The sequence below is a fragment of the Fukomys damarensis genome, unplaced genomic scaffold (assembly GCF_012274545.1).
Source record: "Fukomys damarensis isolate Sample0158 unplaced genomic scaffold, DMR_v1.0_HiC HiC_scaffold_14, whole genome shotgun sequence".
NCBI classification, from domain to species: Eukaryota; Metazoa; Chordata; class Mammalia; order Rodentia; family Bathyergidae; genus Fukomys; species Fukomys damarensis.
The window spans coordinates 13,384,830-13,401,828 of NW_022900926.1; the positions used below are offsets into that span (position 1 = coordinate 13,384,830).

Below are 16,999 nucleotides of genomic sequence, written 5' to 3' on the forward strand. Positions count from 1 at the left end.
TTTTTTTTTTTTTTTTTTTTTTTTTTTTTTTTTTTTTTTTTTTTACTGGTACTTAACAAGTGGACACTTTTGAGTCATTTTTTAAATAATCACCTGTCTTTCCCCATAGATAAACATTGAGTAATAAGAAACTTTCATTTAAGAATTTTATACTTTATTTAGATTATAACATCATAAAGGGTAAAGTTACTAATAATCACAACTGTCTTAAAATTAAAAGACAGTGAATTAAATCATGTGTTCACTTGTAATGAGAGATTTTCAGGCGGATCCCAAGATGTAGCTAAGTGGTAGAACTCTTGCCTACATAGCATGCATGCAGCCCCAAGTTTGTTCTTTGGTATTATCGCCCCACCCCCCAAAAATCAAAGAAATTAAAAACTTGCATTTAATAATACTTGCACAACCTTGAAGAAAGAGAACATGATATTGCCTATAGAAACTCTTTCGGCTAATTAACAAATCCAGTTTCATGTTTTAATTTTTGGGGTTAATGTTAATGTATAGTTTATCTAAGATATGATGTTGAATATAATTGCTGTGACTCTGGTGTGAACCCTAACCCTGCCTGGCTTAAGGATATAAGAAAATGTCCCAAGGAACTAAATGGAAAATTGTAATTTTAAGCATGAAGAAAGAGAGAGAGAGAGAGAGAGAGAGAGAGACAGAGAGAGGGAGAGAAGGAGTATTGGGTTGAATGTGACAATTATTTTGAACTGTGAAACATTAGTATTATAAATATATAATTAGGCTTACATTCTGTGAACAGTGAACACTTTTGTATTCTATTAGTAATTGCAAATATTCTTGAAATTCCACACATATGTATAGTCTAAGCTGGTGTTTACCTTTTAGTGTGCCAAGCAGAGAGTCATTGTGGGTGGTGGCTGTGCCAGGCTGATGGAGAGATTTCACATCGTTTACTTACTGATACTCGAGTGGGCAGGATAAGATACTTGAGCACATGCACATAAGCACACATGTGATTTATAAACTGATTTTTGAGGTTCTTTCAGTGGAGAAAGTTGTTGCCAGCATAGCCCACTATAAGTTCAACAAAGCCCCTGTCTTTCTAAGAGGAGAAGGACCTTGCACGGCTACTTCTCAGCAGAGTTGAAGTGGGTGCTGAGCAGCTCAATACAGGTAGAAACCATTCCAAAGGAGTTAGGCTGGGGACAGTGAAAAGTGAAAGCTTAAATCACTAGTTTTCAGAAAGTGCAGGAGAGTTCTGCTCATGCATTGTCAGGAAGCTCAAAAAAGTCATAGCTAATCTCATGCCCAACCCAGCACTTTATCCCAGACACTGAACAGGAAGCCCAGTAGCCCCGAGCCACTGGAGAACAGCCAAAAAACCGGAGGGTCGTGGTTTCCAAAGGAGCATTCCCTGGTCTATAAATCGTATGAGAGCGTGTAAGTCATGTACCTACTTGCTCAGGTTGAATCTTCTATCTGAATGTAGTGAGGCTTACCGATTTTTGTGAATGCTTTTGACATAGAGTACAACCCAGCACTTTCTTTTCTCAGGATATTCTTACCCTCTCCATCCACTGGCCCAGCTGCCTTAGCTCGCTTGCCTTTTACTCTTTCACTGCCTCCCTGGATAGAAAATCTACTCATCTTTCAGGGCTTAGCTCAAATGTCACCTCCTCTGGGAAGCATTCTCTAGGGCTCAGGCAGAATTAATTTCTTTTCTCTCTGTAATACTGTAGTACTTTATTTGCACTATTAATATAGCAGCACATTTTGTTGGTGCTAATTGTATATAAACTGGCCTTCTAGAAAGATTCTGAATTTGCGGAGAGGAGAGACCACGTCTTTTGGGCCCTGTAGTGTCAAATACTGGGGATATCGATGGACATTAAATGACTGCACTGTTGTGTGCAATCTTGAAAGGATCTGTGGATCAAAGCTAGGCATCTCCAAAAAATGAACCGCATCTACATTTTAGAAAATCCATTGTCTTTTGCTTATGGCCATGAAACTGATTTGTTGGTTATTTTCTACATTAATTTATTTAAAGCTGCATTTGTACCCAAGCATAACAGATTTTCTAGTGGAAGAAAAAATATGCCCAGCATAAACTGGCATTCTAAATAAACTGAATGCAGTGTGACACATTTCTACTTGAAGTTTATGGTCTTCATACTTCCAGGCTTCTCTAGAATCAAATGGCCTCTTCCATTGCTTTTCTACTGAAATAAATTTCATGTTGATTTTTTTAATCTTTTTACTTTCAGAATTGTGCATTTCACTGAGAGAAAGCATGTTCTGTCCATTTTTCAAAATGTAGGGATCCAAAATTCCCAGATATATCTGTTATATGTGTCTCTTAGTGAGAGAAATTAAATCTTTTTGTCAGGCGCAATTGAGAAGGAAAAGTTTTTTTGTTTAAGTTTCTAGTGGTTTGTTTTTAGGCATTTTCCACACAAAGATGAGCAAGAACCTTCAAAACCACGAACTTGCTTATTTAGGGGAAAAGAAACTTACCCTATGTCCAAAAATAACATTAAATTAAGATTATTGTTTCCAATAGTTTTAAAAATTGTGGTTTTATTTACTTCTCTGAGTCATTTTTGAATGCAGTACATGATCAACTATGTCACAATGAACCTTATTTCCCTGTATTTTAGGAGATCACAGTGTGTGTCAGAGAGGCAGAGTAGAAGGGAAACTAGCCTTACCCTTTCCATTTTGCAGATAAGATTCTACATTAAGTGGCATTACGTTGTCTGCTCAAAACAAAGTAAAAAGGCCCTATGTGGGAGATACTCCGATGGTCCTGCTCTGCTTCTTGGTGCCTTTCTTTCTGTTTGTGCCCTCTGAGCAGCTGCGAGACTGGATTTAGACTGCCCCTGTATATGTTCAGACTCTGCCCCTTATCAGTCCCCTAACCTTGAGCAAGTGCTGCCCTAAGCGCCTGCAAGCCACAGTTCCCATCGGTGTGGATGGCGAAGAGTAACAATAACAGCACCTGCTTCAAGGAGTTGTAGGAAGGAATAACTGAGTTCTCACAGGAAAGACACTTTGCTTCTTCAGTGCCTGGTCCACTGTCATGGCTCAATACATATGTGCAATTTATTTCTTTGAATAGAAGTATGAGTTATTCAATAACCAAAAATGGGGAAATCCATGGTGCTAACTCAAGAGTTTTTACAAAATTAGTTAATTTTTCTTAAACATAAGAACTTGTGTTTGGCGTAGTATTAAAGTAAATATGCTGAGAGTTATTTCTTAGAGTAGGATAGCTGGAGGGGGCCGAGGGACAAACTCTGGAACTCTGCTAATGCCCTGCAAGTTGATTTGGTTGCCGGGTTATCGGTGTGACTATTCACTAATTCATCAGGTGTCAGCCTTTGATTGGTGCATTTTATACTTCATCAAAAGCCTTAAAACACAGATATATTTAAATTAAAAAGTGCATTTCCCCACTGTATTTATTTCTGCTACAAATTAGGGTAAACTGTGCTTTGATTTGCTTTTTTAAAGATATTTTTTCAATAGATATGTAATGGGATAACAGTATGAAAATATAACTTCTTGTGCTTTTACATTTTTAAAACTTATTTTTGACTTGCAGAATCTTGAACATTTTCCCAAACCAGTACATACAGTTTCAGATTGTACTATCTAATATATGCAGATATTTCAAAATTGAACTGTTCCTCTCTTGGTATATAATTAGTTTCTAAAATATTACTATTAGAAGAAAAGGGTTGCATTGAAGATGATGTTTTTACTGTGCTCATGCTGAACCTTGGGCCTTGTTCCTGCGAGCTAAGTGCTCTCCCACTGAGCGACATCCTCAGCCCTGTAATGATGATTATTTTTATATGTTTCTCTGTACACTTTCCAAAAATTCCTATAGTTAAAATGCTAGACATAGGATTAAGAGGTGAAGATAGATGTGCATTTTTCACAGAGGGTTTCTAAATATTTTTCAAAAGATTATGACATTTTATATCCCTTTCAGGATGCCTGCATCTTTCTCATGAAAGTCAGGTGCCAGCCTTGCTAACATTGTTATTTGAGCTCTGATATACAAGATTGTTAATATAAATGCAATTGCTCCATTGTGAGTGTGTTGACAAAGATTACTGTATCTTAAAATAGCAACCATGTTATAGCGATTATTAATTTTAAATCTGAAAATATGATGTTTAGTGTGAAAATCCAGTTTAATGCATCAGAATACAGAAAACTGCTATTTGAATCCTGGCTAGCACAACAACATGCCTAAAGATGAAAATGAAGTATGTTAATAAGTTGGCTTTATTGTTGGATTTTTATATTTAGGAAACTCTGCATCCAGACTAGTCATCTCCCTTAGTTCTGGTTAACTAGGATTCTGGTTAACCTTCAGTGGTTATCTACTACCTTTAAAGAGGAATCCAACGCCGAATAGCCAACATATTCCTCTGGCATTGCATAAATATGGCTATCAATTTTTGTGGGGTTTTTTTCCTGCAGAATTTCCTGTTATCCTAAGGGATTCAATAGGTCTTATGCACATAAAACTGAAAATTATATTACTATAGGGAAACTGCCTTGTGCCTTTGAGAAGGAACCTCTTGCTAACTTAAGTACTACATGTGTGTAGAATAGCTAACATTTTCCTCCCAAGAAATTTCATGTATGCAGTTAAAACACTCTTAAATTGATTAAGGATTTGTTATATATTTCCAGAAGCACTCAAGAGTACTTTTATGGTTATAAGAGTAGAGTGTATTAGAATGCCAGAAACCAGTGAATACGCTAGAGGCCTTCAAAACCATGCCCAACATTCCTGACTTTACCATATAAACATGGGGGTAGCCTGGAAAAACAAAACAACTCTCCTTCTCCCAAGGTAGGAGAGGCCTATGATGATAACACTTGAACTGACTTGAATATTAATTTGATACTTTTTCTGTTACAATAACTTTTATTACTTAGCAAATGGAACAGAGAAGTAGTAAATATGACTGATACTTTTTTCTCAAGTAAAGTATTATTTTACATAAAATCCAACCACCTACCTTTATATTTTTTGGAAGGCATATTATACAACTACTACAGTACTTTTGCTGTTAATCAGGGAAGCTAAAAAGTGTTTTATAAATGTTGAATCAAAACTCTCACTGTTGTGAGGGAATTAAATTTCAAGTAATATACTTCTTTTATAGGGTGAGAAACTGAAGTAGGGAGAAATTACAAGGTTTTCCTAAAGCTGTGTGTGCAGTCATGGCAAACATAGACATCTATGATTCTGCTTGCTCAGTTCAATCTGAGACTTCGTGAAATTAAAGATACACATCTCCTGGCATGTGCTTTAGAAGTTTCTTTATTTTTTTGATTTTTTTCCCCTCCTATTCATTCATTTACATATTTGCAAAGAGTGCTTTTGCAAAATGCATTCTTGATTTAGAGACTTTGGAAACTTTTAAATTTCTATATTACATATTTTCTTTATAGAAATTGGTTTCATTTCAGTTTTTTTAAGCTAACATGAAATGGAATTAAGGCATTTATGCAAAAAAAAATCTTGGATCTTCCAGAATGGGCCATTGTGATGTCCATGGCTGCACCTGCAGCTCCTTCAGGAGGCATGTGGCTCTTTCAGGTGCCCAATGAGAACTTGGCTGAAGCTCCACTGCTGGTGGGAGTGCAGGCTGGTGCAGCCACTGTGGAAATCAGCATGAATGTATGCACACTGAGGCTATATTCCTAAGTGAAATAAATAGGACACATGTGTGTAAATACCAAATAGTTCCTTTAGTGTGAGAAACTGAAAGTGTATATAAGGACTGAAAGCTATAATAGATAATTTGAAATAGGAAGAAAAGGTGCGAAGTGGAAGGGGAAATGGGAGGGATGGGGAAAAGAAAGATGGGAATGCAATTCATATGAGAACAAATGGAAATAAAGTGTTTGTAGATAGGGAGGGGTGGAGGAGTTGAAGGGAGGCCAGGGGAATGGGGAAAAAATAAGAACCAAGATGGATTATGCAAAGGTACAAATTTGCAATGATGAATGTCACTACACTGTACACCTTAAATGTACTAACAAAATTAATTAATTAAAAAAAAGAAAGAACTTGACCAAGGCCCCAGATAGGCTTGGGGCAGAGTGGTGACCAGTGTACTCACCAAGAGTACTGAAAGCACTCTCACCTGTCTTTACTCCTGGGCTCTTCTTGTTTGGCTTAATTGAGAGGGAGCACATTATTCTGCTTATCCTATGTTTCTGAGTTTCAATTCTGACAGTTAAAATTCTTATTTAGTGTGATCTTTTTCTTAATGGTTTAACTCGAATTTTCCCAAGCTTTCTTCAGCTTCTTCATTTCTTTCTACCAGCTTGAAAGGCCATATTTAAAGCAAGTAGTACCGCTCTGGGTCAGACTTCTACTGTGCCTATTTCCCTAGAGTAGCTGAACAGCAGCGGGTGTAAGTAGCTCCAAAGGAGGAAACTTTCTGGTGCCTTCCCCCAGCAGAGCTGCCTACAACAAAGACTGCAGAACACTGTGATGCTTCTTCTGTTACCACCTTCTAGCGCTATCACTGTCAATAACTTTTTCTGTTTCCATTCTCATTCTTTTCCTTCAGGCTTGGCTTCCACTTGCACAGTTCCCCAGGTCTTTCTTTGAGAAGTGTTTCCCCCACCAGGCTCTTAGGGTCCAAGATCATTTGGACGCCTTGGGAGCCAGACACCCTTGCAAAAAAGCCTGGGCACATCCAAGCACCAGACACACCAGACCTTCCTGTAGCTTACGCCCGAATCTTTTTTTCCCTTTATTTTCTTGAAGAATAATTCAGTTTTAACAAGCAAAATTCCCAGGGCCTTTCTCAAAAGAGCATTCTTACTCATTTGAAAATGTACTGTCACTGTCATATATGTGAAAACAGGATTTAGTTTATGTTTTGCGGTGGGAAGGTCAGAGAGTGGAAGTTCTGACATGAAGATTTTTTAAACCAAAATTTAAGGAAGCATTGAAAAACTAAAAAAGAGAAGCAAGCAGTTCTGTTCATGGAAGCTAAGAAACTTCAGGTATATACCTACAGAACCAGTTGCCTAGCATATGAGTAAGCCCCATCTATTTCTGAATTCTTCCAGATCTCAAGACAAAGAAATAGGAGTATATAGATTCCATTCATATTCATGTTCATCTCTTTACTGACTTCTCCCTGTTCCTCCTTTCCAAGCTTGGCCCTTAAATTCAAACATTTGACAGAGAAGTACAACCAAAACTTTAGATTTATTTGAGATAATTATATTCTGAATTCTTCAGTCCTTCAACCCTTAAGTAGTCCTTTGGGTTTTTCGATGTTCTAATGGCACTTTTTTTGGGGTAAGGCGGTCCTACTTTGAATACAATTTTAAAGTTTGGGGAATGATTTTTATGCTCTAGTTCATCAGGGGGATTTATAGAGAGGAAAGAATATAGGTAGATGTTCCTGGATGCCTCAATTAAAGATCTGGACCAAGAAAATTCTCAAGTGTCCCAGATTTTAGGAAGGCAAGCGGTGTCATAGTAATTAAATCTTTAATATTGATATTCACTTAATCCTTTTTCCTTTATATTCACGGTAGACATGACTCAAATCAATAGCTGGGCTTTAGGCTATATCACATATCTCATTTCACGAATTGGGGCTCTGCCTATTCATAAAGGGGTTTTCAGCTGTGATGTCTCGGTTTCTGAGAAGTCGATGTTCTAGAAAAGTTGAGAGGATTTGATTAATTATCGTTGCTGTCATTGTCTTCACTTATGGAAGACGGGCACTTCTGGAGGTTTATCGACAAGGTTACAGATTACTTCTTTGGCTGTATTTGATTTTTTTGTTTAATTCATTCATTAATTTCTTTTTAAAAATTCAGTGCCTATATTTTTAAAAACACATGTAGTGCTTTTCTTAAATTGTGTAGTTTTTCATGTGTAGTGCCTTCAGTTTTGTTTCTACATTCTCTCAGCATTTTAAATATATTTATAATAGAATTTAAGAACGTATTCTATAATCTGAATTCTTACTGCTGATTTCCTCTGTTGTTGCATCTGTTGTGTCTATAGTGCTTTGTTTACTTATGTAGCTTATAATTTTTGATAGATTTCTTCCTCAGAATTCTTTGTACCCCTTGGAGGAATTTTGTGTGCTTTGCTAGGGATTTCAAGCCCTGAGGTCAGTTTTGATTTTATTTTTTTGGCTTGAGATTTCTGTCCCACACAGTAAAAAGTTAGAATTTACATTTGTGTAAGGCTGAGGTTTTGATTTATCTCAAGTAATTATTTTCTTTTATTCCCTTTCCAGAGGTTCCATCTTACACTGGCTACCTTATTGAGTATAAGGGTAGTCTGTCGTTCCCTCCCTGGATAAAAGTGACAAACTTTTCACTCTCTTTTGTGGATTATCTCTTGCTTTTTACTACTTGCCCATCTCTCCATGAATGAAATTCATGGCACCAAAAACAATAATGAGAATGCAAATGTAGACATAGTTTTTTCTGTCACCTTTTCCATATACCCAGTTTCTCATGAATCAGGGGTGACCCCTGAAAACCATGTTTGTTTTATGAAATATATTCATAGATCTTCCGCGTCTCATTGGTTTCTCTCTCCTCATCCCTTGTGTCTGTTTCCGCTGAGCTCAATACAGATTCTTCTGGCTTCTTACCTGGAATGTCCTTACAACCTTCCACTCTGTGTACCAATCACCACACTTTTCAGAAATTTGTAATAGATGTGCTACTGCGATGATATCACAAGTGATATTTCTTATTTGGGATTCAGGACTGTCAGAATACAGTAATATTCAGTTGTCTTTATTCCTGAGCGTTTTGTACTTAAATTCTGCTTTGATGAATTCAAACAGCATCTTATTAACAACTATCACTTGTTCCTATCTCATTTTTGTTTTTTTCTTCTTTTTCACATGCTAAACTATAATTCTGTTATTGTATCAATATGTCAACATTAAAGAACTAGTCAATCTTGATGTTATATAAAATAAAACTAGAAAGTGGTAAATGTTAATGACTTAACCAAGGTACTGTTTGTTTTTACAAACTTAGAATCTGATCACAAGAGATTGGACAGACTGGTAAGTTTTGAGTACTGTGTAAATATAGATGGTCAGTACAGCTCCTGGAAATCATTGATTGGCATAAGGTTTATAGTTTAGTAGATTTAAAATTTAATGTACTTTTGCAAGAATACTATGTAGCAAAGAATGTTAAAATGTTTCACTTAGTACACGAAGTGCAAAATACAAGAGTAGAAGTTTTTCCACTGTAGCTAGTAATCAAAAGTTTGTATTTTTAAAATACCTGATTTATCGTAACAAATTATAATGCAAATGTTATTACACCAATTTTATGGATGCAGAGAATGACATTGAGAGATACTGTAGAAATTAACTTTTCCCTGATCTTACAGTTATCCAGTATTTAAAAGAAGATTCACAGGAAGGTAAAAGAAGATTCACAGGGAGGTCTGTTTTAGACCAGTCTTTTCTTGGAGCTTCTAAATGTATATTCCTTCTAGAAAAACTATTTTTTATATTGCTAGGGTATCAAGCTTTAAGTACCAAGCTTGGGAGATCTATTCTTAAATTCTTTCAAAGTGTGACACATTTTCCTCAGGAGGTGCGTAAAGTCATCAGATGTGTATTACGCAACACGTATAGTCATATAATCTTCATCAAAAAAGTTCCGAGGTCACATGGAGAAGAGATTTATGAGTGAGAAAAATAGCATGCTGCTTCTAAGAAAGGGCTCAAATATTTTCTCTTTTTCCAGGCTGTAGGAGAGCCAGCCCCACCATTATGGTATACGCAGCGTGCTCTGCAGTGTGATCTCCAAGTGTAGGTTGAGATGGCAAGAGAAACAGCGTGAAAAAAGAGAAACTGGTCTGCAATTTGCCCATGTTTCCAATGCTAACAGAAATTACTCTGGTTTAGAATGTTTTCAGCTGTCTCCCCATGACAGTTCAATTATAAGTACAGTACTTCTGTATTCTCTAGCCAGGCATTTACAGTTAGCAATTTAACAACTTGGTTGGAGATACTTGTCAAAAATTCAAGTGATCAAAACTGATAAATCCAGAAAGATTTTTTTTAACCGTCAAATGAATTTATCACTAATGACCTAAATTATTATTATGAGAAAAGCTTGTTATGATGTCTAGCTTGAAAAATATTATCATTATCATTTTGTGGTGCCGGGGATCAAACCCATGGTATTGCACCTGTTAACCCTACTTCTGTCTTTACAAACAGTTAAAATAACAGCCCCTAGTTGTAGTGTGGGTCCATGTAAGGAGCTTGAAGTCAGGCAAGATATTCATTAGTATTCACTCAGATCTCTTTCTTGGACACATCAGCTGTTTCTCTTTTCTACAGGCAGGGAAAGGCTCGCGCATGGTCAAAGAATGCCCATCTCCACCTCTCTGAACAGTTGGCCATAGACTGGGAGCTAGGTGTTCTCTGTCCGTGCCATTGGCGTCCCGCTCTGGCCTGATGCCTGGGTGGTGGGAGCCTGCCAGTGCCTGACCCAGCGTCACAGCCCCATTAATGAAATGTGGAGGGCAGTGTAGGTAACTAGGTGCATAGAAGCTGGAAAGCAGTGCCTGTTTGGACAGTTGCTCAATGGTGGAAAGAGAATATAAATTGTTAAACTTTCTGCAATACTACAATTTTACATAAGGCAACTTTCTCAATAAAGAAAAAATGTAATTGAAAGTTGTGAGGGTAGCCTGTGAAATCCAAGGAACAATTGGACAACAAAGCAGCAGGAAGAACAGAGAAACAGAGACTTGGAGAGTAACAAGATCCAGAGGCTTGGATTCTGCCAGCCTTTCTTGTTATCTTCATTTTTCTTCATCTTTCTGGGTGAGCTCCTTTTTGACTCCTACAGACCATTTTTTTTTCCACAGCCACATAGCTATGAAGAGCTCCTGAGTTTTTTATTCCAGAGATTTTGACATTGAAAAAGAGCTAACTTGCTATTTTCCTAGGTCTGTGTCCTAAGTAAGATGAATCATTAGATAGAAGTAATTTGCAGTAACTAGAGAAGCCCTGGGGATCTACCTAATGGGTTAAGCTGAATCCATGTAATAGATGTATATTGCATGCATATAATATATCTCTGTGGGTGAAAACCTTAATTTTTTTTAACAAAATAAGCTTCTGGAAATTTCCTTGCAGTTTGAAAATCTGAACATCAAGTCATAGTTGAACTCTTCTGAATGTTAGACATTAATGCAAGAGGCCTCCCATGGCCCAGGCAACTGCACAGTACAGACATTCTTCAAAGGTCCCTCTGAAAGAGGCTGGGCTCGAGGGCATGGGTTCGTCTACCCAGGGACCTGCTTCCCCATCGTAGGATCTGCAAATGGGCTGAGACAAAAGTTTGGGCAGCCTGAAATCTTTAAATCTTTTCCTAAGAATATACTAAGGTTACTCTAACCAGAAGAGTTACCGATCGTTTGGAGCACAGGTATATACAGTCTCTTTTCTCCTTTTCTCTAACCCTGCTTACATTCTCCCAGACACTCCTGCTCAGGTCTCAGCCTTCACTGCCAGGTAATGTGACAGTGGTGACAGGCTGAGGAGATGGTGCAGATGGTAGAACAGGACTAAGGTGGAAAGAAGAGAGATATCTTTCTCAAAACCCCCTACTAGGGACAGTAGCCCCAGGGAGCAAATACTCCAGATCTCTGGAGACCGTTCAAGGGTCTTTTTGGTAGAGATAGATTTCTGCTAGATACAGCCATAGCTACAAAGTAGGACCAAGTTAATAATTTCTGGTTTGTCCTGAGAATTGGGAAAACCTCTGAGTTTCTTCAAGGGAATATAGTGAGAACCATCGTAGAATCATCACTCAGGCTGTGCTATGACATGTGAGGCCCCAGGGGCAGGAGTGGGTGGAAGGAGACATTAAAAATGGTTGTCCCTGTCCAGGCCAGGACCACTGGTGGCTTGAACTCCTATGGAAGTGGTGAGGGGTAAGGATCATGGTAGGGTCCTGAGCAAAGTTTGGGGATATCGAAAGGATATGGTGATTTCTTCAGTGCGATGATTTCTTCTTGAGTGAAGGAACAAGGAGTCAGTGACAAGGCCTGGGTGTGTGGCTGTAGCACCTAGGGGAAGGTGATGCCTTTTGTGTGCAGAATCCAAAGGTCTGGTGATCCCATGTGCAGCTTCTGCCCTTGTCCCATGCCAGCCCTGGCTGAGAGATGAGACCCCTCCTTAATGTCCCTGCTTCTTTTGTCAGAGTAAGTGAGTCTGGACAGTCTAGTCTTATTTTATTCTATTTTATTTTAGCAGTTTTATTGGTACATTTTTGTAAAAAGATTCCACTTGTGGTGGTGAGTTGGTACATGTACATAACACATTGTAATTCTCTTTTCATTTTCTTTCCCCTTTCTCCTCTTCCTCCATCTCTTAGTACATTTCCCTCTTGAAAAAGTTCTAGATCTATTTCAATCCAGTTTTTAATTGAAGGCTAATTAGAAGGACAGAAGATTCAGTTCACATCATAGAATCTCCTTTAATGCCTTCTCATTTCTTAAAGATGGGAGTCCCTTGCTAAAGTCCCCCACCTGGACCAGCCTGTAGCATCTCATTCCATTTCTGAGAATTTTCTTAGAAAAATATGTGTGTGTGTGTGTGTGTGTGTGTGTGTGACACATTTGAATTAAAATTGTTGAAATTTTTATTCTACTTTTATAAGATGCAAGAGTTGATTGCTCGCTTCTACTGCAGAGTTCAAAGATAAGATGAATTGTGTGTATCTTCAAAATTTAACTGCAAGAGAAAGAATCTCAGACAGAGAGTGGGGTTGCTATTATTCCTGTTTAAAACTCACATTTTCTGGAGGAATGGTCTTGAGATCGAGATGGGAACTAGATTATTGCCTCATAAAACAGCATGAGGTTACTGTTATTCCTTAATTTTACATCTTTATTATAAGGTAATTCTTTTCTTAATCCGAAGAGTGTTTGCATCCCTTTCTCATATATTTGTGAAAACTAAATGTTAAAAGATTTAGCGTAACAACTATTGCTAAATTATGATGTAACATAATACTCTGTCTGCAATTAGGTAGTTTTACTAAGTTCAATAATATAAAATTTCTGGGCTCGTAACATTTTGGTACCTTAGTGAGTTTGGCAAAGAATGAAATTCTCGTTACTGTTAAAACTAAAGTAAGTAACAGTCTATATGTCAAGGAAATATAAAGCAAAGTATAATGTTGTAACATGGGACTTTGATACAAATAACTCTCCAACTGGAACACTAAGGTTTTGACGGCTTGACCAAAAAGAGTGTTTTCCTTCATTCTCTGTGCTCCAATATTTTTTCCAAAGCCTTAATTTAAAATTTTTCAATTTAACAAAAGTGTACTGAGATCACGGTCTGTCAGAAAAATTGCCACTTCTAGGTAATCAATAGTCTTAATTTTATTCTTATATATCCTATCCTTTCTGATAACATTACATTTACACTTTGAACATATCCTAAAATAATTTGTGTAATAATTGTACGTGTATTTCAGATGAGTTGTGTCCTCTAAAAGATAGATTGAAATCCTTATCCCAGGTGGGTGAGTGCAATCTTTATTTCTAAACAGAATCTTTGCAGTTCTCATCAGGTTACGACGAGGTCTCCCTGGAGTAGGATGGGCCCTAATTCAATGACTAGCATACCCAGGAGAAGGGGAGCTTTGGACAGAGAGACATACACTGAGGAAGGCTGCATAGAGTGGCGGGAGGAGTGCCACAGGATCGAATACAGCAAGCTATGTTTTAACTAAATGGGTTTAACCTCATCCATTCCTATAGGCATCGGTAGTAATTTTATTAATAGTGTATTTTATTTTTAAGTCAGATGAGTAGAGAATTATCTTCTAAATAATTTTCAATGCTGAGTTTTATGAAAATTAAACTATTTAGTAAATAATATTTCTTCAAATTTTTCTATTCTTAATGTCCGATACAAAGTAAAAAGTAAAATGGAGCCAACCATTTACTTGAAAGTGGGGACAACACAGATTTTTGCTGAAGTAACCATATATTTGAGATAAAGTTCCAACATTTTAATTACCTAGCTGTTTATTTTTTCTTTACACCATAGGATTGTGTCATTCAATCTATATTTATTGATCACTTAAAATTTCTATCCAGTGATATAGAAGCTGTAGGTAATTCTTATAAAGAAGACACACATTATTTTCCCTTTCAGAGATTATTTTGCCTTTAAAATTTAGACATGACTGTATAAAGAAGATGTGGCTTTTCTATAGAATGGAGTACTACTCAGCCATAAAGAATGAGAGACTACAGTGATTTGTAGAAAAATGGATGCATATTAAGGCCATATTCTTAAGGCAAATAAATAGGACACACGTGAAATAAATAGTTTCTCTGGTGTGAAAAACTAAAAGTGCAAATAAGATCCAAATTGTATAACTGATCATGTGAAATAGGAAGAAAAGGGCTAAAGTTGTAGGTGAAGTGGGAAGGCTAGGGGAAAGGAAATAAGGGAAAAGAAAAAATGGAAACAAAGTCTTTGTAAATAGGGAAAGGTGGAGGGGGTGAAGGGAGGGCAAGGGAATGGAAAAAAATGAAAACCAAGATCTGTCCTGTAAAGGTACAAGATCCCAGCGATGAATGTAGCTGTACTGTATACCTAAAATGTACCAATAAACTCAATGAAAAAAAAATTAAAGTTGTAAGAACCTTTCATTGGTGCATATTTGCAATATATAATGATTACATCTGCAGCATCTGGTTTACCCTGAGGCCATTTGGAATTCTACTTACAAATTCATTTGCACTGGGTGCTATAGTTTTAACTGATCCTTTAGAGCCATTTTGGCATCAGTTGGTTTTACTTGTGGAGTATCCTTATATTGCATTGGAGACAGTAAGATTTCATTCATTTTACTGCCTACATAGCAGCCATCTGGGAGTTGGAGGGAAGTCCACGTGGGACGGACAAGCGTGCATACACGTCACCCCCGAGTGCACCAGGGCACTGTGACACACATCACACCACGGGTGTGATCACTGGGCCTGGGGGAGAGTGCAGGACCAAAGACGGGCTCTGGAGTTCTACTGGGGAAGAACTCCGGAGGAGTAGGAGCTAGGAACAGAGCGAGAGACTGAATGCGAGCAAGCGTGAGAGGAACGAGATGCAGGCCTAAGCTAAGAGGCTGGAAGTTGGTGCTTTGCCATCACTGTTTCTCAGCCCACACTCTTCAGAATACTTAACAGTATATTTTATACCTCCTTTCCCCATTTTATAAACCCTTTAGAATGCTATTTCTTTTCAAAATGATGGTTTCGTCGTTTGGGGATATTTTGAACCACTATCATATTGAGACGATGCACATTACATATAAGTTACGTTATCATTTTCTGACTTATCTCTCAGTGAAAACTAACATCATTGATCTGCCTCTGTATTTATATAAGCATAAAACATTTTAGAATTTACATTTCATTTTTACTTTTAAAGCATCTTGCATTATAATAAGAAAGGTAACAGGTGTAGTTTGGAAACACTGAAAAGCACAAAAGAAATTAAAACCACGTCTACCTGGTTGAGGTTAGGAGTGGGCAGGTGGACACGCGTGACACTGAACAAAGCATTTGCTCTCCTGTCAGTAAGCTTCGTTGGTAGCCCATTGTTTCTCTGAAATATTTTTCCACTTAAATCATATTTTCTGAAATTTTGATGTCAGTAAATATTCCTTGAAATGTGGCTTTAATAATTTATGTCTGTATTTAAGATGAGCATCTTTTAGTCCTTTATTTTCTTTTAGTTTCTTTTTTTAAGAATTAGAACTTGGAGGGGTAGGAATGCATCATTGTTATTTTAAATTGTACTTATTTGTGATTTTGAACACTGGGTTGATGGACAGCAATTTTACAGGGTGTCTATGCCTCTGTACTTGAATTGTAAGAGCTCATGATGCTCAAAGCATGTGAGCGCATTGTGTCTGATTTTTATGCAGGTACTTCTTTCAGGATTTTTATGTATCTTTCAATTTTGATCTAGGAATTAAGAATATATGTTGCTCATCTTAGAGTTGTTTACACTTCAATTTTATTGGAAAACGCAATGTGTAACTTTTTTGGATAGTATTCTGATTATCTCACTGTAGTTTCTTGACCAGTTTTCCTCCCGTATTTATTTGCTAGACCCTCTTTTTCTTAAGAGTCTTATTTTCATTCTCTTTTTAAAGCTGGTTGTGTATTTTTTAACATTACAGTCTTAGAAGTGAATATGACATCTGGTAACTGAGACACATTTTCCTGTTATAAATCTGTCACACTAAAATGCACAGTACATCTCTTGAGTTTATATTATGCACTTTTAAAAGTGAGTGATCAGTGAAGGCTTTTAATTTTCAACCTATCAATTGTTTAATGACAGACTTCTTCAGCAAACTAAGTTCTACTTATTTATCATAGATTGTGTCTCCAAAGTTGTCCTCTGATGCTTTTGTTGATCTGCAAGATTCTTGAACAGGTAGGGTGCTCACATGTCCTAACCATGATACTATTCACAAGACTATTACTTATCTCAGCTATAGAGAGAATATTTGTGAATTTTGTTCTTAAAGGATTCTTCTACAAGTCACCAGCAGTCCTGCTAAATCTTTTCTCTTGTGGGGAAGGTGGGAAATCAACCTCAGGAAGTCCTATTAAATTTGAATATGTTTTGTTAATTTTACAATTGAATTAAAAGATAACTCTCTCTTTTTCCCTTTTATTTTCATCTTTTTGGTTTCAGATAGTCTGCTTGTAATTGAAGGAAGCGGCTTCTACTTGGGCGTGGCAGGAAAAGTGAGAAAACCACATGGAAGACTCCCAGGATTTAAATGAACTATCAGTAAGTCTCAATCCAGCCTTAGTCTTGCTGAAGGAAAAAGAAAATGATATAACTACTCCAAACTATACTTAAAATGAAGGTTTTGTAAGCACTAAGTTTTGTTGTTGTTGTTTCATATATATATATAT

General features: G+C 37.0%; 1 protein-coding gene across 6 annotated transcripts in view; it reads left to right on the forward strand.

Annotated features, from left to right (window-relative positions):
- Eya4 (EYA transcriptional coactivator and phosphatase 4) overlaps window positions 1-16,999 on the forward strand; it is a 263,877-nt gene that overhangs the window by 9,681 nt on the left and 237,197 nt on the right. For all 6 annotated transcript variants that reach the window (XM_033763240.1, XM_010626650.2, XM_019207810.2 and 3 more), the window contains one exon: window positions 16,773-16,871. In XM_033763240.1, the coding sequence (XP_033619131.1) occupies window positions 16,839-16,871 (33 nt within the window). In that variant the 5' untranslated portion in view covers window positions 16,773-16,838. The remainder of the gene's footprint in view (window positions 1-16,772; window positions 16,872-16,999) is intronic.